At 38.2% G+C, this 27,771-nt stretch overlaps 1 protein-coding gene across 3 annotated transcripts in view; it reads right to left on the minus strand.

Moving 5' to 3' along the window:
• CNTNAP2 (contactin associated protein 2) overlaps positions 1–27,771 on the minus strand; it is a 1,946,064-nt gene that overhangs the window by 1,038,953 nt on the left and 879,340 nt on the right. For all 3 annotated transcript variants that reach the window (XM_046020922.1, XM_046020925.1, XM_046020923.1), the window contains 2 exons: positions 26,286–26,429; positions 22,538–22,802 (listed from right to left, as the gene is read on the minus strand). In XM_046020922.1, the coding sequence (XP_045876878.1) occupies positions 22,538–22,802; positions 26,286–26,429 (409 nt within the window). The remainder of the gene's footprint in view (positions 1–22,537; positions 22,803–26,285; positions 26,430–27,771) is intronic.

Below are 27,771 nucleotides of genomic sequence, written 5' to 3' on the forward strand. Positions count from 1 at the left end.
TGGAAGTGGCAACTAAACGTGGTTGTTATGTATCAGTAAGGCAAAACACACAGAGGACAGTCTGGTCAGATCCTAAGCTATTGCCTCTCAGTTCAAAACCTACTGTTGTATGTATTTTGCTTTGTGATGTTGGCTATGAAAGAGACTCTGAAAACCGCACTTTTCCTTTTCCGGCTGGCTCTATGTTAGACTCCATAATCCGGATGCAGGAGGAAGATGGTGAGGCCAAGAAGGAAGGAGCTTGTTCCTTCCTCTTCAGTTTGCTGCTGCTGTCCACACTGCCACAAAAACAGCCCTCTACCCCCTGTACCTTTAACTGGTGCCAGTAGCATCACGTGCCATTTCTAGATCTTCCTACACTCCAAGACGTATCAGCACACGCACGCGGGCACCCGCACTTAGAGGTCTGATCCTGGGTCCACAGGGTCCCTTTTCCAATTTCTTAAGGTATCAACACAAGTTGGGCAATGGAGGTTCCCTTCCCTACTAACAATGCACTACTATATACAATTCCTATATAGCATAAACTATGTGTTATCGTGCATATAAATCATCAAATACACTAAGGTAAGCATGTGTATGATAGTCTTGATAGTGCACAATACATACCCTATAGGAGATTTCATTGTGCACAGTACTATTGCCTCTACAAATATTTATATAGGGCATGAAATCCCTAATTGTGAATACCACTTTCTACTCACAAAGTCCTGTCAACATTCAATATTCGTATCACCTATGCAGAGGTCTAGTTTCCAGCTCTGCATGGGGCCCCCTTCCAAACCTCTGTGTTCCAATAACCCCACTTCTCCCCGGTGTCCTCAGCAGTCACTGCCCTGTGCTACCTCAGCATTCCTCCCTTCTTTCCCCTTTTCCTCTGCCAGCATCCAGTTAGCCTTTTCTCTCCAGTGAACTCCTGTTCCCTAACTGGACTTCGACAAAAACACCACTAGATGATGAATCTAGGACATCATTTAAATCCATAAGAAACCATATCAGAAACCATACCATTAGATACACTTACGTATAGTTGTAATATTTAAACATCCAGCAACTAGCAGTTTGAAAACTCTTCCGAAACATGGGTGGTTTTAAAACTTACTGATTTTAGTTCAACATCTTTATTTTTTTGAGATTTTCTTTCTTATTATACTTAATTTACAAAACCCAGTGTATAGTTGGGTTTATAGCGTGCCTCCATTCAGGCTAGCCTCATTTCTGGGGCTCGGTAGCCACCGCGGCTGGTGCTGCCTTATCGGGGGAGCACAGGCAGCTTCAGACGTCTAACATGAGCTCAGCACACATTCAGTCCAATTCTTGAGCATTTTATATGCTCAACTCTGGGCAATGTGAAGGTCATCAACATGACAGGGAGTCAAACAATATAAAGGCTAACACAGTAAAAGACAAAGTCTGATAGATGGAGAGACAGATGGTTTTAGTTCAATATCTTTTTTGAAGGCAGTTGAAAATACAGCCTTCCATTTTGGTGCATGTTATACACACAGTTTCAGTTTTCCAGAAGCAGTAGTGAGGGGATGGGATAGATTCTATCTACTCAGCTACTAGAATGCAGCAATAATTAAAATAAGAATGAGGAATTACTTTAAAGTCAACAAATATTATCGATATGGTGAGTATATATAATTGATTATGATACTTAAACTTAAGAGCAACCCAAGTAAATTTAAAATGTTTTGACTTCTAGGTGAAAATCAATACTTCTTTTCAACAGGTTTACCTTAACCCGATCTAAAAGAGGTTGGAAGTGCTCCATAAGCTGGCACAATATAGTGGATCACTTCATTGCCAAACTTTCTTTTAACTCAAAAAAAAAAAAAAAAAGTCCCCTATTTCCCCTTCAGCAACTCATTTTTTTAATGCAAAATTCCTCATGTGATAAGGCTGTAGTCCTCATCTCCAATTCCTCTGATCTTACGTGTCCTTGTTCTCGATTAAGCCACGCCAGCACGTGTCACCCTCCACCTGTGCCTCAGCGCTGGCTGTTTCGTCTCAGCAAGCTCGGGAGGGATGGTACCCCCTGATGGCTATGCTCAGTCCTTGTCTGGTTTGACATCCCAGTGACATCATACGCAATGGATCACTACCTTTTCCTCGAAATAATTTCTTTACTTCTTTCTGAACATTTTTTAGGAGTTACCTTTGGCCTTGTCTTTCCCCTACACAGTCAACCCTGTCTATCAGGAATTCAGTGTCCAATTATATCCAGAATCGAGCGACTGCTCCAGTCTCTAGACTTCTACTACCCGTGGTATGTTCTTAACTGGATTTTAATAGTTTTCTCTGTTTCTACAGTTGAACTTTTAACATTTGAATGATGATCATTTAAAATGCAAAAGAGATAATGACGCTTCCCTTGCTTCCTATTTCACTACAGGTCTTACACCTGCGGAAACACCCTCACCTTTCTCTTTCACTGCTTTCCCAAAAGAGAACACTTTCTCTATTCTCTCAAAGAGTCACTTTTTCTAGAAATATTGACCTCTTTGCTTCACATATTCAAGGCATTTTCCCATCTTTGAACCTTTACTTTGGCTCTTCCCTGCCTTAAATGGTCCTCCCCGATGCCCCCACTTGGACTGCTCCCGCACCTGTTTGAAGGTCTGTTTCTATCATCTTTAAGGCCTATGCTGACCTATTCTGCTCTGCTGTGTGCCCACCCGTGCACCTGCTCTTACCCTACTCACTCCCTTGCCGCAGCACTTTCACTGATCTAACACACTGTATCATTGCTGTATACTTCATGTTTTACAATCTCAGCTATTTGTCATCTATGACCACAATTTAAACTCCAGAGTTCAGAAATTTTAGTTGTGTTCCCTGATTTCTATCAAGTATGCAGGAAATCGTAAGCTTGACATGCAGTAAATATTTTATAAATATTTGGTAAATGAATGTAGACATGTCTGTAAACACTCAGTGCTCCCTGGCAAGTCTCGCTTCCCTCAGAGGGCTCCCGACTGTTCTAGAGAGGAGAGAGCACTTACCTGTCTACCTATGCTCTCATCTCCTAAAACTCTTAATTCATCTGACTGGATTGTGAAAGCACTGCAAAACTCTGCTACATCTTCCATGTTTTGTAGGACCTTCCCAAATCCCTGTTAACGACGTGACCTCCTTTTTCCAATCTGCAGAACCAGCATGGACCGATGGAAAAAGCCCAGGAACGAATGTCAGAAGTGAACCCGCCCTGGGTTGTGTGTGACAAAGCAGAGCAGCCCTGGGCTGATCTTCTAACATCTGAGCCTCGGTGACTTCATTGTTTTAGTGAGTCAGTGGTACTGTCTGATCGGTCAGATCTCTTTTGATTCTAATTTTATATGATTATAATTTAAGCACAAAGTCTATAGTATGTATTTATCTAAAAACCAAGCATTATAAACTGGTGTCATTTTGCCATTAATTAAACATCATATTTTCTTAAACTCATGTTAAGTGTCCACTTACCTACTTCTTATCTCCCCAACTATATCATAAATTGTTGGAGATACTGACTCTGTCCTCTCTGCTTCCACACTACTGAGATTGGTAACAATAACATAAGAGACAGCATAACCTAAAATTTCTATGAGCACGAGGCCCGTCTAACCACTGCACATTTAATTCCCATGGCCGGCCTAAGAGGCAGACCATTATTATCTCATCACGCCTCACCACGGATCAAGAATCTATGACTCAGAGGGATTAAGTAGTCAACTGCTACGGAGAAAATAGTAGACTGGAACCTGTGCATTCAGGTTCTATAGTCTTGACTACCACAACTCTTGCTCCTTACCTGGTCACTCAAAACATTTTCGTTATTTACATGAGCAGAAGTCGGAGAATAGAATAAATACGTAGGTACTTTTCTGATGATAAAACTGAATGCAACTGGCTTCATATCTAGATTTCTGCAGGAGAGTCAATCCCCTGGACATGAGTCAGAATCTTTGCTACAAACTGCTTGTGCTAGCTACAGGCAACTTCAACACTGTCATGATTATTAAATTTAAGATGGGCATTTGGGGGTATGAGATCTGATGCTTCCTACCGTCTCCCATTGGCAAAAGTCCAGGGCAACACTGCTTTTCCATGGCTGCACCAGGGAAAAGAAATTTGGATGCATAAATACATCCAAAATTCAAAATTAACAAGAGAGGCTTCCCAAAGACGGTTCCATTTTCAAATTAGTACATGAAAGCCAAAGCTGCTCTTTCCAGCTCTGTGCTCTGGGCAGCACTCCGTGGCAGTGGAGACATATTGGAACAACACGTTCAAAGAAATCCTACAAGGAACCATCATCTTTTGGATTCACAAACAAAAGAGACTGCCAAATACACACAGAATGAAAGTTATGTTTTCTACGTGCATTTTTTTTTTTTTAACCTTTCAGAAAATGCTTTCCATCGTATTACTGGCAAAGAAATGAAACAACTATGTTTACACAGGTAAAAGTGAAGTAAAGGGCAGAAGGAATGAACTGAGGTCACCAAAAAGGGACTTTTGTCTGAAAACATCCAGACAAGAAGTAAGTTTTTGAATCATGTCTAGAAGTGAAGTCATTTCTATAGATCAGCTGTATCTCTGGAGCAGCTTGGATGCTAGATATATGCTGAGTTCATAATTTTATCTACTTCCCCCTTCTCTTCTTACTGCCTAACCCTATAGAACAGCAGCTATAATGTTCCCCCTGACCATCTTCCTTACACCACTGCCTTTACCAGGCCTTCTGATTTCCCTGGTATCCACACATTTTGCCTATTTTTGGAACATTTGCCACTTCTTTATTATTATTTATTTATTTATTTATTTTTTACTAGAATAGGGCACTAGGAAGTGTATTAGTTTAAGAAAAGAGCCAAATTTATTTCAAACACCAACTTGGCCACTTTAGAACTTAGAGAATTGGTATAATCCTTACAAGCTTTGGCTTTCACCTTATAAAAGGGTAGTACGCATTTGAGAATTTGTTACCATTATGTGAGCTAAGACATACCAAACACCTCTGTTTGTCACAGAGCGCCCCTGAGTAAATCTTAGTCCTATTCTTTCTGCTTGCTGTTTTTCACGAAACAACACTGTTTTGGTTGACTTCCTATTACTATTATGGTCCTCTAGGCATCTTCTAGCATTTAACCTTCTCCTCTCATCTCCCTGCAATGGTCATTCCAAGTATTTTCAATTTATTTTCCTTATGATACATTCTCTCTTATTACTCATTTTTGTCTAAATTTGCTGTTGTGAGTATACTTATTGTGACTGATGGGAGGTGGGGAAGAGGAATGAAACACAGAGTGCACAGGAAATCAACAATGATAATCCTAAAATATAATAATATTTTCCGTTTTTCAAATAGCATTATGTTGGCTTTGCTCTATCCAGTGGAGACTGTATCTGTCCTGGTGGAGCCTTCCGCAAAATCAGTGAGCAGCAGAGGTGGGAAGAGAATTCTCATCCCACCTTGCGCTTGGCAAGTGCTAAGTATTCATTTCTTATACAGTTGACCACTTAAGCTTATTATGTTTTTTCTTTTAACGGTTCAACTATTGTTCTTGAGGAACTCTCCACTTGTGATTTCGGACACCACACTCTCTCGGGTTTTTTCGTACTTAATTATCCATTCCCTCTGTCTTCTTATGGACTTTCTCTCCTCTTCCCAAATTCTGAAGAGATGAAGTTTCTTCAGGCTTGGTTTGCAACTCTTCTTTTATCTTTTATCTGTCCTTATTCACCAAAGTAATCCAGTCCTATGGCTTCCAACACACCATCCTTATGCTGAAGATGCCCACGTATGTAACTCCAGCCCTAACTCTTGTCGGAGCTCCACACTCATATCCCTGACAACTTGACTTACCTGCATACATATGTAGCAAACATCTAAAATATGCCCCAAACAGAGCTGGACTTCTCCAAACTCTTTTTCCCATTCGCTTCCACATCAGCCAAAGGGACACTTACCTAGCCAGGTAATCAAGGCAGGTACTGCAATTCACTCTTTTTTTTCTTTTTCTTTTTTTTTTTAAGATTATTTATTTATTTATTTGACAGAGAGAGATCACAAGTCGGCAGAGAGGCAGGCAGAGAGGGAGAAGCAGGCTCCCTGCTGAGCAGAGAGCCCGATGCGGGGCTCGATCCCAGGACCCTGGAATCATGACGTGAGCCGAAGGCAGAGGCTTTAACCCACTGAGCCTCCCAGGTGCCCATGCAATTCACTCTTGATCACTACCTTTATTCCACACTTCACACGGAATCTTTTGCCAAGTTGTGAGAGGGTTCCACCTTTGAAATATCTCTAAAATCCTATATATACACTCCATCTCCGCCGCTGCCATCTTAGTTAAAAACACAATTATCTTAACCCTGGATTATACAATAGATTCAACCTTGTCTCTATTTCATCATTGTTGCCTGTTTATAATCCCACTCTATAATCAATCACCTATTCTATGTATCTATCTAATCTATTATCTGCAGAGTACCCAGAGAAATCACTTAAAAATCAGATAATGATACTGACTAGGAAGAAATCCTCCAATGAGTTTCAGTCCTAACTTTCTACCATAGCTTATTACACCTCCCATGTTCTAGCTTCTACCACCCTCTCCAAACTTAGTTCCTATTTTTCTTATCACACCCCGCCTTCCTTTTAACATTTACTGAACTGTTAAGTGCTTTCAAACCTTAGAACTTGTAATTCAGGTTTTTTCTATCCCAGCTTGACCCTTCCTTATCTTTTATGTCTGAATCTAATTTTAATACCCTCTACTTTCTACCGCATAGCTTTATTTCCTTTATAGCTTTCATTCCTATAATTATATATTTATTTAATATCTCTCATTTCTCATTACAGTATTAGTATGAGGACATTATGTTCATATTCCCAGTTCTCAGCACACACTAGGTACCCAATATGCAACAGTGAACCATCCAGGAAAGGAAGGGCTGTGTGAGAATCCGTGAGAGTGTGTTTATTTGCAATCTGCAGGTAAGACTGAAGTCACATAGATGTAAGATTATGGAGGACTGTGACTTTTTCCCTGTTATACTGTAATGTCTCTATTTTATGATTCTCACATAGTGGTATGTGGATTGTTTTGTGCAGATCACAGACCAGGGAAATAATGGGTAGTAAAGGGAGATAAAGATAGTGAAGTGAAGGCTGGCCTCCTCTGCTCAGCATCAGAGAAAACATGCAGCATCCCAACTGTCGTGAGTCCCAAGATGAAAAGAGGCTCACTTGGGCTAGTAACAGCATGGAGGAGAAACTTCTAAGCTGGCTACCCACAGAAGATGCGAGACAAACCTGGCTACCACTTTATACAGAAAAAGCTGGACTGCTGCAGGAGAAAGGTGTTCTGTGCTCTCTTCCTTGCTCTGTCTTCTGCTATATCTCTCTTGTTTCTCAGCTTGAATCTCTAAAGGAACACACTTTGAAAAACAACAGATTTCAGTTGGGGCTCTTTTCCACTATAAAGTTCTTTTCTTCTCACCATTTTTTTAAAAATATTTTTAAGTTTCTGTAACATTTGAACCTAATATTAACCATCACTTTGACTATTTAGATAATTATCTGCCTGATGCCAAATGTACATATAGATACATAATTTGTATATCAGTGCCTGTTACTGATAGAAATGGCAGGAACAAGTTATAGTGAAGCAAGGTATGAGAGAGTTCATGTATTTAGAAAAACAGAGTTTGGAGTTTGTATAAAAAAGAAGAAAATAGTAAACACGGTTTATAATAGTGAAGAGTGCTTATCAGGAAAGCAATGTCATTGTAGGATTTGTTCTGACCACACAGAGATGAGTCAACAACGTATCTTCATTGTTTTGAAGTAGACAAGTTTCACAAAGAAAGCAAAAAGGGAGGAGTCTGGAATTTTTCAAAGTGTGTGTGTGTGTGTGTGTGTGTGTGTGTGTGTACACAGAAAAGAAGGAAGCTCATAACAGCACAGTACAAAATGATAGAGAAAAAAGACTCTAAATGGACCTAAAAGTAACCTCAGGAATAAGTCTGGGCCAAATACACCCTAGCTGGGGAGGAAGGGGACCATCCTATACTTAGCAGCATCTTTGTCCTCTATCCTCTAGATGTCAGTGGCACACACCACACACACACACACGCACACACCAATTTGTGTCAACCCAAAATGTCTCTAGATGTTGCCAAGTATCTCCAAATGATCAAAATCACCCCCAATGGGAAACCAGTGCTGTAGAGTACCCAGCCCTCAAGATTGCTTCTCCCCACCACTTCCTGGTATTCATGTCCACGATTTTATTAAGAGTTTTCCCAGAACGGCTAGAAACTGTTATTTTTGTTACTTAAGAGTAAATGCTCAAATGTTTGAGAAAAGAGAACAAAAGAAACCAAGCACTTTACTAAAGCTCAGGATGACCTGTAATTCTGACTGTTTAATGTCATACACCTTACTGATTAAACCTTCTCGGTTCTAAATCATTCCAGTATGGCAAATGGAGACATTACAGTGCTCACTTAAAAGCAGAATTATTGAATTTTAAGGAGGTGTTCTCTTTAATTCATATGCATACACACTTAACACACATTCACCCAACACCTACCATCTGTAGTCATTACTGGAGATGCACTCCTTCAGTGACAGAGCAAACACTCAATTTTTTTTTTTTCACGAGTGACGTCCATTGGCTGTTCTATGACATATACTGCACTGTGTATTATAGCACCACTGCAGGCAGTCAAACAATACGTAAAGATATATAGCGTCCTCTTTTTTTTCAGTTTCCTAGGGAAATATTTCTCACAGAGGCCATCAAGGGTTTTATATCCCTCATCAAACTTTTTATGAACAAACCATTTGCTATGTATGCCTTGCATGAGATAGACTATGTGGCTCTATGGTTAGAAAAGGTTAAAACTTACTACTAATGGATCCAGATTTCACATTTTCTTATACAGCATTGTATTATAAAGAATATATAGACATGGATGGAACTAGAAGGTATTATGTTAAGTGAAATAAGTCTATCAGAGAAGGACAATTATCATATGATCTCAATGATATGTGGAATTTAAAAAACAAAACAAGGGATCGTAGGGGAAGAGAGGAAAAAATAAAATAAGATGAAACCAGACAGGGAGACAAACCGTAAGAGACTCTTAATCATAGGAAATAAACTGAGGGCAGCTGGAGTGGAGGAGGGGGAGGACAGGGTAACTGGGTGATGGACATTAAGGAGGGCACAAGATGTAATGAGCACTGGGTATTATATAAGACTAACGAATCACAGGCCTGTACCTGTGAAAGCAGTAACACATTACATGTGAATTTAAATTAAAAAATGATTTAGAAAAAGGAATACAGGAAAAGGCAGAGGGTTTATTAGCTCTCTTCTTCTCATCGTAGCTGGATGAAGTGTGCTCCAAGTGGAGTAAGTATGTGCTGTACCAGTCTTGGGTGAACGAAGAAAAACAGGTGCCTGTGCTGGCTCAGGATGGAGGGTGGGGGATGTGCCATTCATTCCTCTGTGTCCATGTACAATGTCTCCCATGAAGTTACTCTGAAGTTTATGTTTGATTGTTTAGTTATCTAATAGAGGAAGGGTTATTGCCTGGAGACACCAAGAAGTCAGAGACAACACGATTTGATCATCCAAGACACCTTTTCCCTTGACAGAGTATGTCAGACTAGGCTCCTACAACAATTGGAAAGTCTGTTTTAAGCAAGTGTAGAAATGACCGGAGATCAGGGGCCTTAAGTACAAGGTACAAAAAACTTTCCCTTATTTCCCCTGGAGTTACTATGTCAAATGCATTCCCAAACCTGAAGAAGAAAATAAAGCTAAATTAATTTTAATCACGCACATCTCTTTTCTATATTCTGTGTGAAAAAATAAATACAAAGGGAATATGACTAATTTCAAGGTTTTACTTCATGTCATGCTCCTCAGAATACATTTTTCAGCAAATGTATATATGCTTTTCTTTTATTCATATAATAGTTTACCCAGTACAGCTCTAGGCTCTGATACCTTAAAAAACTACTCTTCTTTCAATAAAAATATCACATCAAAATTCAGGTCCAGATCAATTTCACACACATTAACCTCCAACAGTTAAGCAATTACTTCCTCTGAGATACTTGCTACTCTCATTTCACAATGAATTTGGCTCATATAAATTGATGAAGACAACAGAATTATAAAGTTACAACTCATAACACCTTGGTAACAGTTTTAAGGGAAAAAAAAATCACTCAACCGGATATTTGAAACCATCCCACATGTAAGACATTGTGCTAGGTTCAGTGGTAGACAGGCAGAAGAAAGAAGAGAATTAATGTCCTCAAAAAAGCTTCAGGAAATTTAAGCATTTTCAACCAGAGTACTCAAATGTCTGAACCACATAACAAACAGTATCAAACAAGTGACAACAATAAGGATTATTTAAAATTTTAAAGGATTGGAGATCATGAGATAAGTGTTCAGGACTTTTGTGAAGAACACATAAGACTTAATCTTAAAAATTCAGGGCTTCAGGGAAGACTTTTCAATGGGAATATGACACTTTGGAAGCAGTCATTTATGGATTTTAAAGGAGGCAATGTATGGAGTGGACTTTTTGAGAGAGGAGGCAGAGAGAAGAGCAAAAACACTGCCTTTGTCTAAGTGTAGATCCACCACCAAAGTCAAAGATGGAAATACTCATCATCTCCTCTCTGACAAGTGGTCGGCGAGTGTGGGGGGTACAGGGATGCAAGAGACAGGACAGTGGAGGAGTCTGTAGTTTAAGATGGAACAAAGGAAAATATTATTCCAGATATGAAGTACTATACTAGAGGATGACAGATTGTTTCCTGGGGTTTGAGAAAGGAAATGATACTAAATTGATAATAAATGATACTAAAGTGAATCTTGAAAGATGAGCAGAATTTTTTCCAAAATGGCATACAGAGGAGGGAATTCCCAGCAGATAGTTTAAAGCAGTAGTACATGGTGTGAAGTGTGAAAAATGAGACCCAGTCCTCCAGCAGGGCTCAGTCTGTGCATGCTCTTCTGCGGCATGCTAAGAAATTAGGACTTACCTTTACGTAATGGGAAATAAAGTATTTTCCTTGCATTTTAGAAATAAAAACTTGGATAATGTGAGAGAAAATTAAGAAATAATAAGGGAGATTTAAAAGCCTCCTAGGAGAATCTCAATGAGACATGATACGGATGTCATCGGCGTTAGGTGCCACATTCAACAAATATGTCACACGATTCATGTACAATACCGGATTGTGCATGAATGAAAGCCACGTTGAACGAAAGTGAGGGGCAAAGCACAGAGCCGTCAAGAATGAATGTAGAATGATTTTAGACTCCACTTCTCTGGACTCCTTTCTGAACCTGCTATCTATGAGCTGGAGGAGTCTGGGCGAGTTACTGCAGCTCCATGCCTCAACTTCTTCATTTATGCAATGCAGATAATGATGACCTTTACCCTGAGGATTTCCTGAATTCAATGACTTATATTTATGGACATGAACTCTGTTTAAACACTGATTGGAACGGAGAAAGACCTCAATCAGTGTTAGACAGTGGGTAGTGTGGTTCCATTGTCCATGGTTTTGACTATGTCTAAACCATACACATAGAACTATGACAGAAAAGACACATTCTTTTTGGTTATGAAGATGCCCTTGACTATGGTTTCAAGCTATGATTTTCTGAACTCGGATAAGAAGACGATGGATGGATGGATGGGTGGGGCCCATCATCTTCAAAAGAACTGGTCGTACTTGCTACATTGTAACATGTGCTAGACAAAGATGGAAGAAAATAATTGATTTTTCTCAAGATTTTGATTTTATGTCCCAAGAGAATGATTTTACCCTTGATAGAAATTATTAAGAAAGGAGGTTACAAAACAATACCCAATTCACAAGGTCTTTGGAACCCTAAGCAAGACAATCAGTGTAAAGGATTTAGCGGAGTATAGGCATGATTTAAGTCTTCAGCAGCTGTTAGTTATGACTACAGTCTCAGGAGCAGATGGGACTTCTCTGGACGGCCCTGGGGTCTCATTTCCTCCAACCTTTAGTTCCTTAGCAGAGGACTACTTCAGCAGATCTGAATCAGCACAAAGGAGGAGTAGACTTACATCAGCCACTGGACCCTGGGGGCCTCCCTTTCCTAACAAGGCAGCTTTTCTGACTCCGACCCCTATAACGCTGTAAAAAGTAAAAGCGCAGGCTCCTCTCTACTGGTATCTTGGCTATGGTATCGCTGACCATCTCTGCCCTGGCAGAGCTAAGAGCTTGGGAGATTGGGTACACTTTTTTACTTCTCTGCCCGTAGTTCTTACCTACCCCCAATTAACTGTATGTTATGTCTGCATCCCCCAAAACAATAGAAATTTGATGACAGAGAAGACAGAAGGAAGCTGAAATTTGGGACAGATCTGCACAGGAATGACAGCATTTTAGGCTGGGAGATTAAAACTTCTGCCCAAAGGGGTAGAAAATACTTGTAGGCAAAGTAGTAGTAGGTCACGGCTTAGTCTCAAGTCAGCAATGTCAGGGTTAAAGAAAAAAGCAGCAGAAAATTGGAATGAGGGGAGGGGAAGATTGCTCGGAAATCAGAGTGAGCAGTGTCCCAACATCTAGGCAGGGAACTGTCGGGGGGGTTGAGGGGGGTGAAATGTCCAGGGATAACAAGATCCTAGCCTCTGGACAGTGGTTTAGTAACAGGGATCCAATCTCTGCAAGGATCCCAGGAAGACCACCAGTGCTAGAAGAAAGACCGGCTGGACATACAAGGCAGGTTATGAGCATCTTTCAGAAACTATCAGAGGCTAACAAGTGCTACAGCGGAGATCTACGCATGGCTGTACTTGTCAAGAGTAGATCATAAACAGTAAGAGGAAACAAGTAGTGGCTGGAAAGTAAGAAGGCTCAGTGATCCGAAGTAGGGTCTGTGCTGGGGTTACACAGGCCTCAAGGGAAATGTGTCGGAATAAAATACATCATAAAACTGAATAATGATTACAGTTTGGTCCCCATAATTATTTTCTGATACAATATTATCAAAAGCAAATATTTTCTGAGCGGCACCAAGGGAATCATTCTTCAGGCTGATCTCAAGTCAATTTAAGAAGTCCCATGTCCTACCCTACAACCCAGCACCATCACCAAGTATTTACCCTCAGGATACAAATGTAGTGACCCGAAGGGGCTCGTGCACCTGAATGTTTATAGCAGCAATGTCCACCATAGCCAAACTATGGAAAGAGCCTAGATGTCCATCAACAGATGAATGGATAAAGAAGATGTGGTGGGTGGTGTGTATTCCACACAATGGAATACTCTGCAGCCATCAAAAAACACAAAATTTTGCCGTTTGCAATGACATGGATGGAACTAGAGGGTATTATGCTAAGTGAAATAAGTCAATCAAAGAAAGACAATTATATGATCTTACTGATATGAGGAATTTGAGAAACAAGACAGAGAATCATAGGGGAAGAGAGGGGGAAAATGAAACAAGATAAAACCAGAGAGGGAGACAAACCATAGGAGACTCTTCATCTCAGGAAACAAACTGAGGGTTACTGGGGGCAGGTGGGGTGGAAGGGATGGGGTGGCTGGGTGATGGACACTGGGGAGGGTACGTGCTATGGTGAAACAAAAAAAAAAAAAGGAGGTCCTATGTAGCTCTCCCAGAACCTGTGGAATCACTTTTTCCAAAAAGCTCATTTCTACAACTAATTATAACAAAGTACCAGCTAACCCAAAAGCCTATATTGTTCACAAATGGAATGGCTCAAATTGCTTAGAAGTCATGAAAGGAACAAAGATAAATAACTTGTCACTGGTACTATCCCACAGTCTCAAGTCTCTGGTTAATTATCCCAGGTAAGGTTAATGAAGGGGGGGAGGGGGAACTGGAGGGGAGGTTTTAATCCGATGATTTTACTTGTGTCCCTTCTGATTAGGAAAGCAACCGATCTCCAATTACTCCATGCCAAAACTATTTTAACTATTTAAAACAGAATTATATACTCAGTGGAAAAATACCTAAAATATCTAAATTTGATGTGATGGTTCATTTTATGCGTCAACCTGACTGAGCCACAGGGTGTCCAATGCATAGTTAAACATTATTCTGGGTCTGTCTGTGAAGGTGTTTCTGGATAAGATTAACATTCGAATCCAGAGACTGAGTAAAGCTGATTCCCTCAATGTGGGTCAGCCTCAGCCAATCTAATGAAGGCCTGAACAGAATAAAAAGGTGGAATGAGAAAGAATTCCCCCCTCCGACTGACTCTCTTTAAGCCAGAACACTGGGCTTTTCCTGTCTTCAGACAGAACTGAAGCATCAGCTCTTCAGTCTTGAACCTATGAGCCTTGAGTCTCGAACCAGCTTTCAGGCTGGATCCTAGACCACAGGCTCTGCTGGGTTCTCGGGCTTTGAGACGGGTGGTGGAACGACACCACAGGCTCTCCTGCGCCTCCAGCTTACGGCTACAGATCTTGGGACCCCTCGGCCTCTGTAACTGTGTGAGTCCATTCCTGCTCATCAGTCTTTCTCTCTTTATACATCCTATCAGTTCTGATTCTGTGGAGAAGCCTGGCTTATTATCAGCAGATTTATTATCTCTTTACTACATAAATCGATATTGGTTAAATTCACCAATTACTCTTCTATCAGAGAAGTTTCAGTCCTTAAAACTTTTATGTAAGGCAAAGAAAAAGGGCCTTAGGCAAAGCCAGTTTGCTCCTGTGCCCTCACTCCTCTTGTTTTGGAAACATCTTCAAATATATCCATATATAAAGTTTGGGGTTCCAGAGCTCTGTTCTCTGCTGGTCTTGCATAATTCATTTTTATTCTTATCGTCTGTAGAAGTAGTATCTGATTTTTCCCCCTTTGATTAGTTTATTTGTACAGTAAATTGAAGCTTTTAAAACATGACCTGGTCCCTATTGGGAGTTTTTACCTCCATTTTATCCACCCAAGCTTACTAGATTTTATCCTCTCCTTCCAATTCTTAAAAATTATTATACACACATACACACAATCATGTTTTATTCATCTTCCCTGAAAAAGGCACAGAATATTTTAAAAGGCCCAGAAACACTGTAGAAACTAGAGTAGGTATGGTATCCTGGAGTGTGATTATAAATTAAAATGTCCCCTTTGCTTCCTAAAGAATAAGTCAATACCTAATACCACAAAACTTTCCCCCCAGCCTCCTTCTCCTTTCATGTCGGAATATAATGCTTCTATTGATGTGAAAATGCACCAGCATGCACTGAAGTATAATTAAAGGTAGATTTCCACTCAGCTTGCATGATGATAGTACAGCCACGTTGGGAATTGAAATATAATAAAAAGTCAGCTAGGTGAAGCTACCCAGGAGCAGTATACCATTCACTCAAATGCTTTTCACTTGGTACCATGTGGCTCTCACAGCCAGTCTATTTGTGAATTTGGGAGAAAAATATCAGCAAATGGTGGTGTAGATTTGTCCAAGGTTATCTATATTTAATCTATAGATCTGTATCTATAGACCTACATCCTTTTCACTTTTGTCTTTTACTTAACAGGAGGAGGTATGCTGGCTAGGCACAAATCTAGATTCCGAATCAAAGTGAGCACAGTGTTCTAGGAATCAGCCCTCCCCAGCCTCCAAGCTTTCTCAGAATCGGAGCCATACTGTCTTTCACATCAGGCACATTTGTTACGTAAATGCCATTAAGGGAATTAAATTGGAGCTCACTGTTTGAGGACAAATTTTTTAAAAATTGACTATCTTCTTCTAATTAAGTAGAGAAACTAGAATTTTTGAATCGATATAACTTTGTCTATGTAATTTCCATTCATAATGTGGTTAACCATAATCCTTTTTGGAATATCATTTTATCCTCAATTATTTTATAGTACACCTTTTTTGTTTTGTTTTGTTTTAACAGTAATTGATATTTATTGTAGAAAATTTCGGTATTATGGAAAATGTATTAAGATGTTAGTAATGAAAAAGTGTTAGTAATGGGAAGAATAACCCACCAATTAGAGATAATTAGTATTATTCAGATTTTTTTCCATTCTGAACTGCTTTTTAGCTATCTATATATTTCTAATAATAATATTGGGATCATATTCTATACAAATTTTCATTAACATATTAATTCACTATATTATATTTCCAATGGTATTAAATTTTATTTGAGAAACATGATTTCTAATGACATAATAGTGTTCCTTTTGACAATACAGCTTTTAAAGGCACCTCTTCATTTAAAACATCTAGTTTCTTTTCAATTACTTTTATTATTTTATATATGTTGTGATAAATATCTATGTGTACTTCTTTATTTCTTTAGAATCAGAATGATACAAATTTAATACTCAAGGTGAATGACATTTTTTAAGACTTCTATTAATTATGGTTTTAATTTGAATTAAGGAATATAATATACACTACTAAATAGGTCTCCAATCATTTTGCATTGTAAAAAATAAATCACTTGAAGTATGTGAAGTATGCCTAAACATTATTTAATTTTTAGGTTGTAAAAATCCCTTTTTTTTTTTTAAAGGTTTTATTTATTTGACCAAGAGAGAGCATGAGAGCAAGAGTGAGCACAAGCAGGAGGAGTGGCAGAGGGAAAAGGAGAAGCAGTCTCCCTGTTGAGCAAGGAGCTTGATGCAGGACTCTATCCCAGGACCCTGGGATCATGACCTGAGCTGAAGGCAGAACCCAAACTGACTGAGCCACCCAGGTGCACTGAGTTGTAAAAATTCATTTTAAGAAATCTTGAAATAATATCTGAAGTTTGAAATCAGAGAGCTGAAAATCATATCTCAATAAACAGAACACAAAAAACAGTACCACAAACTAAACTTTTTTTTTCTTATGTGATGAAAAAGAAACCAACCTCATGATGCAAGTTATCACTGAACTTTCAAAATTGGTATGAATTAATTCTCTCCAGAATTAATATACTAAATGTTCATAAAATCAAGAGAAGAGATACTCTAATTGTTTAGGATAGACTGTGCCAGGAGCAGTTCCAGGGAAATGCATTTGCCAACAATGAACTGGAAACATGCCAGTATTTACCACCCAGTTCCCCAGCTATACCAGAAGCCAAGAAAATGTCTACTCCTGTTATGTTCTGAATGTTTGCATCCCCCTCCACAAATTCATATGTTGAAATTGTAATGCCCAGTGTGATGGAATTAGTGGGTGGGGCCTGTGGAAGGTGCTTAGGTCATGAATTGGAGGCCTCATGAATGGGTTAGTGTTGTTACAGAAAGAAACCCCACAGAGCCCCAAAGACACTAGCCCCGAAGACAGCTAATGAAAGTAGCAGTCTGTGACTTGAAGAGGGCCTTCTTTTGTTTTTTTTTTGTTTTTTTTTTAATATTTCATTTATTTGACAGAGAGAAATCACAAGCAGGCAGAGAGGCAGGCAGAGAGAGAGGAGGAAGCAGGCTCCCTGCTGAGCAGAGAGCCCGATGCGGGGCTCGATCCCAGGACCCTGGGAGCATGACCTGAGCCGAAGGCAGCGGCTTAACCCACTGAGCCACCCAGGCGCCCCGAAGAGGGCCTTCTTAAGCAGAATTCAACTATGTCAGGGTGGAATTCAACTACGTCAGCACCCTGATGGCAGGTTTCTACCTTCCAGAACTCTGAGGAATAAATGTCGTTGCTTAATCTATCCAATCTATTTTGGTACAGGAGCCTGATTAGACTAAGACATCTTCCCTTAACACACCCAAATGCAACTCAAAAGATATACAAAGGACCCTGTAATAAAACAAGGCCTCACAAAGATTTTCTGTAGAGAAATACAAACAGAGATGATCTTTACTGAATACAGGTTTCTGAGGCAGTGCAGATGCTGAAAGTCATTCTAAAACTGAAGCAGTATCTATGTAAACAAACAAGGTTCTAATACTTCGGCTAGAAAACAGCTGATTTAGAAGCAGTGCGTTTTCTGAATGCCTTTTCTAAAAGGCTTTGTTACATGGATAGAAACTGATTTTTTTTTTTCAACAGGTAAGAAAGATAATAGAAATCACTTCCCTTCCACTATATAAATGCTGAGTCACATTTTATGACCTTCTTAATATGAGTAGACCACAACATTAGAGTATTATTGTAAACACCTGTGCATAATTTAATGGCATAAAATTTAGGAATTTTGCAGTAAAAACCTTATTTTAAATGGTAGGTAGGTTTTGTTGTTGTTTTTTTTTTAATATACATCAGACATATTCTTTTACTACCATTATAATATTGCAATATTATTCCTGGAAGATACATTTAGTTTCCCAAACTGGACTGATGGTGTAAATACCTCCAAGCAACTAGAACTTTAAAAAATTCCAACTCTTCAAATGAGAAGACAGATCTGTAGGTCAATGTTTTCTAAACCATAGATCACAACTTGTTTTTAGGTCATAAAATCAGTTGATGGGTCATGAAAAATTTAATGGAAAAAAAGAGAAAAAACCATAAAAACAGTAAGAGTGCATCTACAGCAGCAAACCGAGTCTCAGTAGGTATCAGTGCAATAGAAAATGTTTTCTTATGTTTTCTGTTTTGATCAAAATCATTTCAATCTGGGAGATGTTAGGCTAAATGATATAAGCCAGATACACAAACAAAAATACTGTATGATCTCACTTTTCTGTAAAATCTGAAAAAAGGAAAATTCATAGAACCAAAGAGTACAATGATGGTTGCCAAAGGCTGGAGGGTGGGAGAAATGGGAAAATGTTGGTCAAAAGGTACAAACTTTCAGTTACGAGAGGAAAAAGTTCCAGGGAATCTAATGTATAGCAATGGTGCTTATACTTAATAATACTGCACTGTAGGGGCGCCTGGGTGGCTCAGTGGCTTAAAGCCTCTGCCTTCGGTTCAGGTCACGATCCCAGGGTCCTGGGATCGAGCCCCGCATCAGGCTCTCTGCTCTGCGGTGAGCCTGCTTCCCCGCCCCTCTCACTCTCTCTGCCTGCCTCTCTGTCTGCTTGTGATCTCTGTCAAATAAATAAATAAAATCTTTAAAAATAATAATAATACTACTGCACCATATACTTGAAATTTGCTAAGAGAATAGATCTTAAGTGTTCTCACTGTGTATGTGCACACAAACACACATATACACAAACACGCACATATACACAAAAAGTGTTAATTAACTTGACTGTGGTAATTATTTCATAATGTATTATCATACACTTTAAAAATTATTTCACAATATATTAGCATATACCTTAAAAATCACATTGTACAATCTGTACATCTGTACAATTGTACAATCTGTAAATATATGTAATTTGAATTTGTCAATCCTACCTCAAAAAAGCTGGAAAAACAAATTTTAAAAACCCCAAATAATTCTTAAAACACAGTTCTAGGGCTGCCTTCTGGGTTCTGATCTGAATGTTAAACAGTATGTTGAACGAACGCATTATCCATCTGACCCTTTTACCACTTTTCTTCCCCTTTACTATTTACCCCAAGCCAAAGGAAAAGCATAAATCTAAGTATCATTCTAAATAGAAATAACTATAATGGGATGTTTTATAAAAGTTGATTATTGTGACTTGGAAAATATTTTCACAGAAAGATAACCCACTCTGCAAAGTCAAGGTTACTCAGAGTTTGACTGAATTTTCTAGGCTGACTCTACTGTCAAAACTAAGGAGACCTGAAATCAATCACAACATAGAGGGGAAAAACACAAGGAGGGTGAAAAATATACTCAATACTAACTTACAGGCTTTAGTTTGACTTCATCATCAAAGAACAATGTTGTCCAAGACAGAATAAAAAGGCTTTTGAACCACTTAAATTAGCTTCACCTCGGACCACAGAACTTACTCACTAAAAATAAAACCAAGTTACAAGTATGTACTGACAGGCACTACCTGAGTGTCTCTATAATGACTTCTCGATGCACTACTGAACAGTGTTTACGTGTACATGTGTGCATTCTACACGGAAATGCTAGCAGTGGCTGCTTTCCTCTTCTAAATTGTGTGTATCTTCTACGTTTTTACAACCAAGCTATTTTAAAAATAAAGTAAAAAGGGACTGACATACTTCAGTGTTTATGCTGCTGATAAGAATAAGGTAGACATAATACAGAACTATTTCCCTTTGTTAAAGCAAACATTAGTGCCCTCAGTTAACTTAGCTTTCTAAATTATTTTCTCAGTATTGCTACTTACACAAGTTACTCATATATTTAACTGAATTTGGTAAAGTACCTTTAAATACAGATGAAAACTTCCTTCTATGGACTCCATTTGTATTTACAGGATGGATGAATGAATGTAGTCGTATATTGGATTCCTTTGTTCTCCCGCTCCCCTCAAGGGGGTGAGCTCTGAGGAAACTGTTTTTTTTTTTCCTTTATTTTTTAATAAACACAGTATAAATGAATTTAAGATATAACTTTGAAAAATGTATGTGCATCTATATTTACTTATAAATCTTTCTGACACTTGAGCAATGACAACTGATAAGATCATGGTTTCTGCTCTGTATAGGAAAAATAAATATTTGGAACAGTAAGGTATTTTCATTAAAATATGTAAGACCAAGGTTACCGACATGTTGAGATTTCCTATCAGTTTCCCTTAATTTGCACAGATTCTTAGCTAAATTAACAAAAATTTCTCAAGTCCAATTTTCTCATACTTAAGCAAATCTATTAAGGGAAATTAGTAATTGCATATTAGATTCGTTTCTTCTTTCTTCCTTTTAGTTTTTCATAAACACAGTTTAAATTAGATGAAAGTATCTTAGAGTCTTAAATTACACCAGATTAAATTAGGAAATTTTTATTGATCTCAATATTTATGGTCCTATTATTTCCATTATAATGGTTCTTGTTACATGGAAAACCACCAGGAATTTGGGTTTGTTCAGAGAATGTCAAGAGGGAGGGAGGCCTTCGTACTTATATTTTTATGTTTTTAGTCATTAGAAAAGAATCATTAATCATAATAAAATCTAATGGGATGGTTTTCAACTGTGGTAAATATTTGTATGTGTATTTGTTTTTATGTGTTTTTCTGGTCTCTCCAGATATTTTTTATTTGCTCTAAATCTCCCCAGGTGAGTTTATACTGGGAAGCAGTGATAAAATATGGCTGATCAATCATTCTGACTCCAAACATTCAGGGGAAAGCAAAACTAACAAAGCAAAAACAGAAAAAGCAAATCTCTAGGTACACCACGGCTTTTGAGTTCAGTAATTCAGACACACCACTGATATCATGGTCCCTATATCTTCCTTGAATCCTTCTCAGTAATAGTCTATACAACCAAGCCCTAACGAAACACAAAGCCTATTTCATGAAAGGACACATATCCTTCAGCAGGAAATATTCTGTTAGTGAACACCAGTTGAAAGGGCCACAATGTTAACTCCACAAACCTTCCCAGAGCACCTGTACTGTACCAGGTGTTCTTCCATATGCTAGAACAGAAGAACAGGCACAGCCTATGCCCTCAAAGAGCTGACAGCCTGCAGGGAAACGACATGGACACAGACAGTGTAATGTGTTAGAGACTTTATCAAGTTTCTAATGGTGACCCAAGTGAACATGGAATATTTCGAATCAGAGTGAGCAGCCATGCAATTGAGAATTTTTTTATTATGAACTTCCTCTCTCAGTATTTGTACATTTGTACAAGCTGCTCAGTTACTGTTCATTTTCTCTATCCTCTAAGTAGTTCTTCACAAAATAAAAACATCTACTGCAAGGAACATCTAAAGACATTTGATGAAAACTTTTAGTATTTAAGAGTCTCCTATCATGACTACTTTTTGTCTGCAACATCTCACTTTGCTATCCCAGCTTTCTTTGTATCATATTAATCAAAGAATATCCCAAAGTTGCTACGTTTATTCAATTAACAATATTACCCAGGCCTTAGTTTATTATACTGCTGTGAAGTCAATTTTAAAGATTACCCTGTCAAACCAAGACAGTCAGTCTTCCCTCAGGTGATACATACATCTTTTCATTCCTCTTTGTACTTACCTCTTATCGTTGTTTTTCCCCAAAATCTACATAAATTTAGAAATCACTTTGAGGTTTGGATTCAAGCAGTTGCGTATACCTTTAAAGTCATAATTAATTAATTTATACTTGCTACTAATAGTAAAAGGTATTTGAATGTCCATAAAGTCACAGTACCAGGCACTCTTATATCAGTAAAATAGACATTCTTTGTAAACACGAAATATTCACCTAGAGTAACATCCATGGCACTATTAATGTGAACTAGCAGGTATCAGCAAGAGAAGATCTTGGTGCTCTGAGACAGTCTCAACCAACTTTCTTCCTCGCCCACCCCTCACCCTCTGAGCCAGTTTTCAAGATTCTCTTATTCAATCAATACTCTGGGCAGGCAAGTAAGAATCTCCCCAAGTCTGAATCCAAACATAACCTCGAGCACGCAACACCAACAAAACAAAAGCAATGTTAGCTGTGGAAATCCTAACAGCAGTTTCAGAAGCAAACAGCAAACCGACTGCACTAACCTGAGGAGATATCTATTTGGCTCATCTTCGTCTGCGTGACATTGATGTGAACACCAACTTTGCTTTCCGTGAGGTCAATCTCCACATTGCCCAAATTATCTGCAAACTGACTGAAAAGCAGGAGACCATTTGGGTTCCAAGTCCTGAACTGGAAACTGACTGAAAACAGGTCCTGGTTAGGCCGTCCTGGCACCTCCAGGTAACTGGTAGCATTGAAAAAGACAGGCACCGTGTAGGGCTCCACACACGAGAAACTCAAATTTCCCTGGAAAACAAAAGAGCATGCTTTGAGACAAGTACAAACAAAGCTAAAGGTTATGGATGTCAGCGCAGAGCCTGAGCTCGTGCCAAACTCGCAAACGCAGCACCACAATTTGGGTTCGGCACCCAGATAGGCCGGCATCACTCTACTTGGACAGTGTGTCTAACAGGCCTCAGCAGCTGGCTGTCAAGATGAGGAATTAACAAGAACCATCCACCATGGACTCAACAGACTGGCAGCCTGACGGGATGGGATATGTCCCTGTGTGGTGGGATGAGTGTGAACGTCTGGACTCTCTAAAGAGGGCAGAAATCTGACAATGCCCCGCCAAGAAGGAGATGCCACCATCATCTTCTGGACGGCCTATGTCCAGTGTTTATTCATATATTACTAATCTCACTAGAACTATGTTCATTTGGTTATTTATTGATTGATAATATGGGATAAATATTCTTGGTTTTTATCCTCATACCTAATATACATGAATTAATAGTAACTGGATAGGATCAGCATAATTGTGATTACTTCAGATTATTGTTATATTAAATTCCCCTGAAGTGTGCATACATTATAATGAATTCATGCCTCTGAAAATAGTAGTGTGAATGTACAAAATGAAAACAAACTTGTGATAACTGAAGCCTATTCCTTTCTTCTCACTCTCTCTCTATTCTGTTCCAAAAAATTTTGATTTTCCATTCAGACACACTAAATGTTGTATTCCAGTGCGTAAGAACCTTCCTTTTAAAGGTCTGAAAATCTGCGTTTGCTTCCAACTTCTTTTATCCCACCGTAGTATTCTGAGCAAGACAATTTGTTCACATTTTCATCTGGTCCTTCAATTACTTATTTCACAACAACACGACACCACACGATATCTAGGTTTAGACGGATTGTTCTTCCATTTCAGCACATTAACCATTATAGCCAAGGCAGGCTGTCCCTCTGAATTAAAATTCAACCTAAATTTGCATTGTAGCTTCACAGGTAATTATTTTTAACTACTTACTTTTACTGATGAAAAGAACTGCCTTTGCCTAATAATTAAGATGTTATAACTGACCACATACCCGTGTTGTGGGGAATGTCTCCCAACAAAATTAAAGGTCCTTTCTGGGTAAAGGTGCTGACTCGGAAGTCAATGTATAATGAGGGGGTCATCAAGAAGACTTTGACTGCCAGTTAACCCATGGGCAGGACTCGGACAACTGGAGATTCCTCTGCTGTCCTCGAAATGTGTGTTCCCCACACCGAGATACAGGCTTGAGCTAGAGATGTGGTGTTGAAGCTATGTGACCTGGTACTGAACTGGTGATGGCCTTCTGTATCCATAACCGAATCCAGGTAGGACCTCTACATAAACTTTTAAGACTTGGCAAGTGAGTGCAGAGATGTACTCATCTTGTGGCTTCCCAGGACAAGCCTAGAAGTTCCTTTGCTTATTAAACCTGCCACCTACCAAATTTGGGGGGTAGGTCTCTTTGTTCTGTCTCTTCCTGCCTCTGGATGCTGGCTGCAGATTACACCCAAGTAGCTGTCCAAGAGGCTATGGACAAATATTAGGGAATGGGTGCGTGCATGGAGATGAGTGCAAGATGAGTGTTGAGTCACTTTCACTGAAATACAACCACCTGACATTTTTGAAAGCAAATTTCCTTCATAAATATTTGTCCTTGTACAGTTGCTGACAAAATGTCTCACTTTTCTCTAGTCTGTCTAAAATATTAATATGTACATATATTTTTGTTTAAAAGTTTATTCTAGGTCTGCTCATTCTATTTCAACAATATGATATAGGTAATTTATGCTTTACTAAATATCTTTGTTATTCAAGCTAAAATAGCACTTAAAACCACAATATATTTTGCAGTTAAAGTTGCTCTAGGATTGAGCCTCCATAGTAAAATTCTTCATAACTCAGGTGCCTAATGAATGCATCTCAGGACCAGCTGGGAGGTTTGGGCAGAAATAACATTTTACCTCTCCTTAAAGGTGCAAAAAATAGAGAAAGTATTCTGATGATTTGGATTCTGTACCTTTTTATCTTAAGCAATGATTTCTGAGAAAACAAAAAGACCTGGTGCCATTTTAGCCAAAGCTTAAAAGAGTGTATGTATTAATACTGCTCTAGGTAAGAAATAACATAGCATGTAAGGAGACAATGACCTCGGGGGTCATACACTGTGGACCCACTCACATTCAATCATCTTGGAAAGTTATTTTTCCAGGCAAAATCTCAGGGTTTGTTTGTTTTTTTTCTTTTTCATCTACAAAATGTGTATAGCATCTCTACTCACTTTGCAGTACTGTTCTCAGATTGTCATAAAAGTAGTATTCCTAGAACAGTGCCTGCTGCCTATAAATGGAACTATCACTATTTTTCTCTATAGCCAATATATTTTATGAGATAATTTCAAAGTTCAACATTTTATTTAGTACAAATTTATTATTTTGAAGAAAAATAATTAAACAAAAATTTCATGTTAAATTATTATTTTATGCCTAATAATTTTCATACCCAGCCTGAACTCCTGTTCATTCATGAGGGGATTTCTATTTATCCAATCATTTTGTGAAAACCCTAGGCTCAAATGTGGGGCAACAGGCTATCAGAGCTCTTTGGGAATACAATGCAAGCACTCCTAACATTATCTACTGTCAGTGGCTCTCAAATGTGGGTCTCTGGAATCCCAAACTCTCCCAAAAATAACACTTGTAGGTTGAAGTTATTCCTGTTCTTGCAGATCCATGGGGAACACATACTGAACTTCTCAGCTGTTATCTTTCAGTGATCCTAAGAAGTGACATAGGGAGTCAGGTATGCCAGAGTGTTCTTCAGGTTTTGCTCTCCCGTTTGAAACAGTTAAACCTAGGAATGACTCACAGCAGAGCTAGAAGAAGATCACTATTAAGTCTACGCCACGGCTTTCACTATCCAATGGTAGTCGATTCTTATTCAACTGCCTATACTTAGTATGTTTTGGGCTTTCACAAAAACTGTATTTATCTGGATGAATTATCTTTGGAAACAAAGAAATGAATATGGCAAAGTTCCTGGATATAACAATTTTAAAATATAGAATTAAGTGACAAACAAGAAGTGGAGAGTCATATATGTAAGACATCTGGAAACATGATGCCAATTTACAGGCTGAACTTCAGGGACAAAACAGACACCGAGGAATGCCTGAGCCACGTCCCTCTGATATGGGGAATCCAGAAACACTGGGTCAAAACCCTGTGCCCCATCTAAGTAAAACTTACCATCTACTGTAGGCTAATTTAACTCAAAAACCATTATTTACTTTCAGAGTATATCCACTATCTACTTTTTTAGGTTCTTCTAAAGTTAGTTTTACACTGTGAGCCCAACATAAGCATCATGGCAAATGCTGTGACAACATTGTTGTTGTTCAACACTCCAGAAAAAAAACAAAATTTCTTTGATTGTTCTATGAACCGCTATTTTGGAGTAAACAATCTTACCACATTTGAGGGCTCTAGTTTCTTCCTTCTCGCGAGATCAGTTATGTTGATACCATTGTAATTAATGCTTTCCATGCAGCCTTTGAAGTTCTTTCTACTGCTAGAAGTTGGCTTCCCAGAGAAAGGTATGCCTCCAAAGGTTATCTTTGAGAAAGGAAAAAAATGTAAATATTTATACTGTACTCGACTTAAAAAAATATTCACAATAAATTAGATAAAACTATTAATACAACCAAGGTCAGTTATACAACCAACGTCTGTATATCTCTCCCAGAATATACAGACAATTTTTTCTGCCTCCAAAATCTGTTGCATATTAATTATGCTGTTATGGAAGTATACAACAGTATTATTAATTCTGTAAATCAGACTATTAACAAGAAAATAGCAATAATCTTTTGTAGCCACTCAAAAGCATTTCATAAATTTTCCTGAAATGTTTTAAAAGATTTTATTCAGCAGCCTTCTTTTATTGTATAATACTAAAAACACATTTTTATGAATATCAAAGGCATACTACTAATAAATGCTTCTAGTCATCATGAGATAAACCAGTACTAATGTAATACAATGATAAACCCTATGTACTATGTAGACTTATTTTAATCTAAATGACCATTAAAGTCAAATAGTCACTATACTAATTTTTAATATAGGAAATAGTTCAAAAAGTCTCATTACTACATTGTTTAAGAACATATTACGAGATGGGGGTTGTTATTTGAGCACTACAGGCTTAGAGATATCATAGGTCTTCTGAATCCTACGGAATAAGGTGGATGCCCTTTACTGTGATTCTCTGTCTACTATCACCTATCAACAGAGAGGATATCTTTTTCCTTATATCTTTGGCCAAATTACAGTACTATAGTGTCAATTTCCTATAATACAAAATTATATTTAATATACCTATTGCCATAATGACATTTACTGCTAACAGTGAAACAGTGGTAAATAAATCTAAGTGCTAACTAGAGCTGCAATACCAAGATATATAAACCAGATGTTATTTCTCTTTTAATTATTATTCAATGTTACCATTATCAACTTTTCCTATAAAGCTTTGAAAACAAAAGCAATAGTTAACTCATTTTTGAATGTCAAGACTTCATATTTGAAACATAGGCACAGATCTTTGTGTTCTAGGAGGCCATTAGCAAATTATGTTCTTTTATTTAGTGTCATGGCATTTTAGATGCTTAGTTTTTGTGAAAAAAAGCACAAATTAATGATAGTTTATGAGATAATATAAAATAATAAAAGACCTCACTTAAAAAAATTTGTAAATAATGGTTAGTTGAATATGTATTATTTGCCATAGAGTTTACATATGAAAGAAGAGAAAACTGAAAATAAATATATAAAAAATAATTAAGAAATGACAAAAGGAAAATTTACAGTAATCTAAAATAGTAGAATTATTAGGAAAATATTTTCAAGGAGCACTAAAATGAACTTATTAGGTACTAAATAAGTAAACATAATA

The sequence above is a fragment of the Meles meles genome, chromosome 10, assembly GCF_922984935.1.
Source record: "Meles meles chromosome 10, mMelMel3.1 paternal haplotype, whole genome shotgun sequence".
NCBI lineage: Eukaryota > Metazoa > Chordata > Mammalia > Carnivora > Mustelidae > Meles > Meles meles.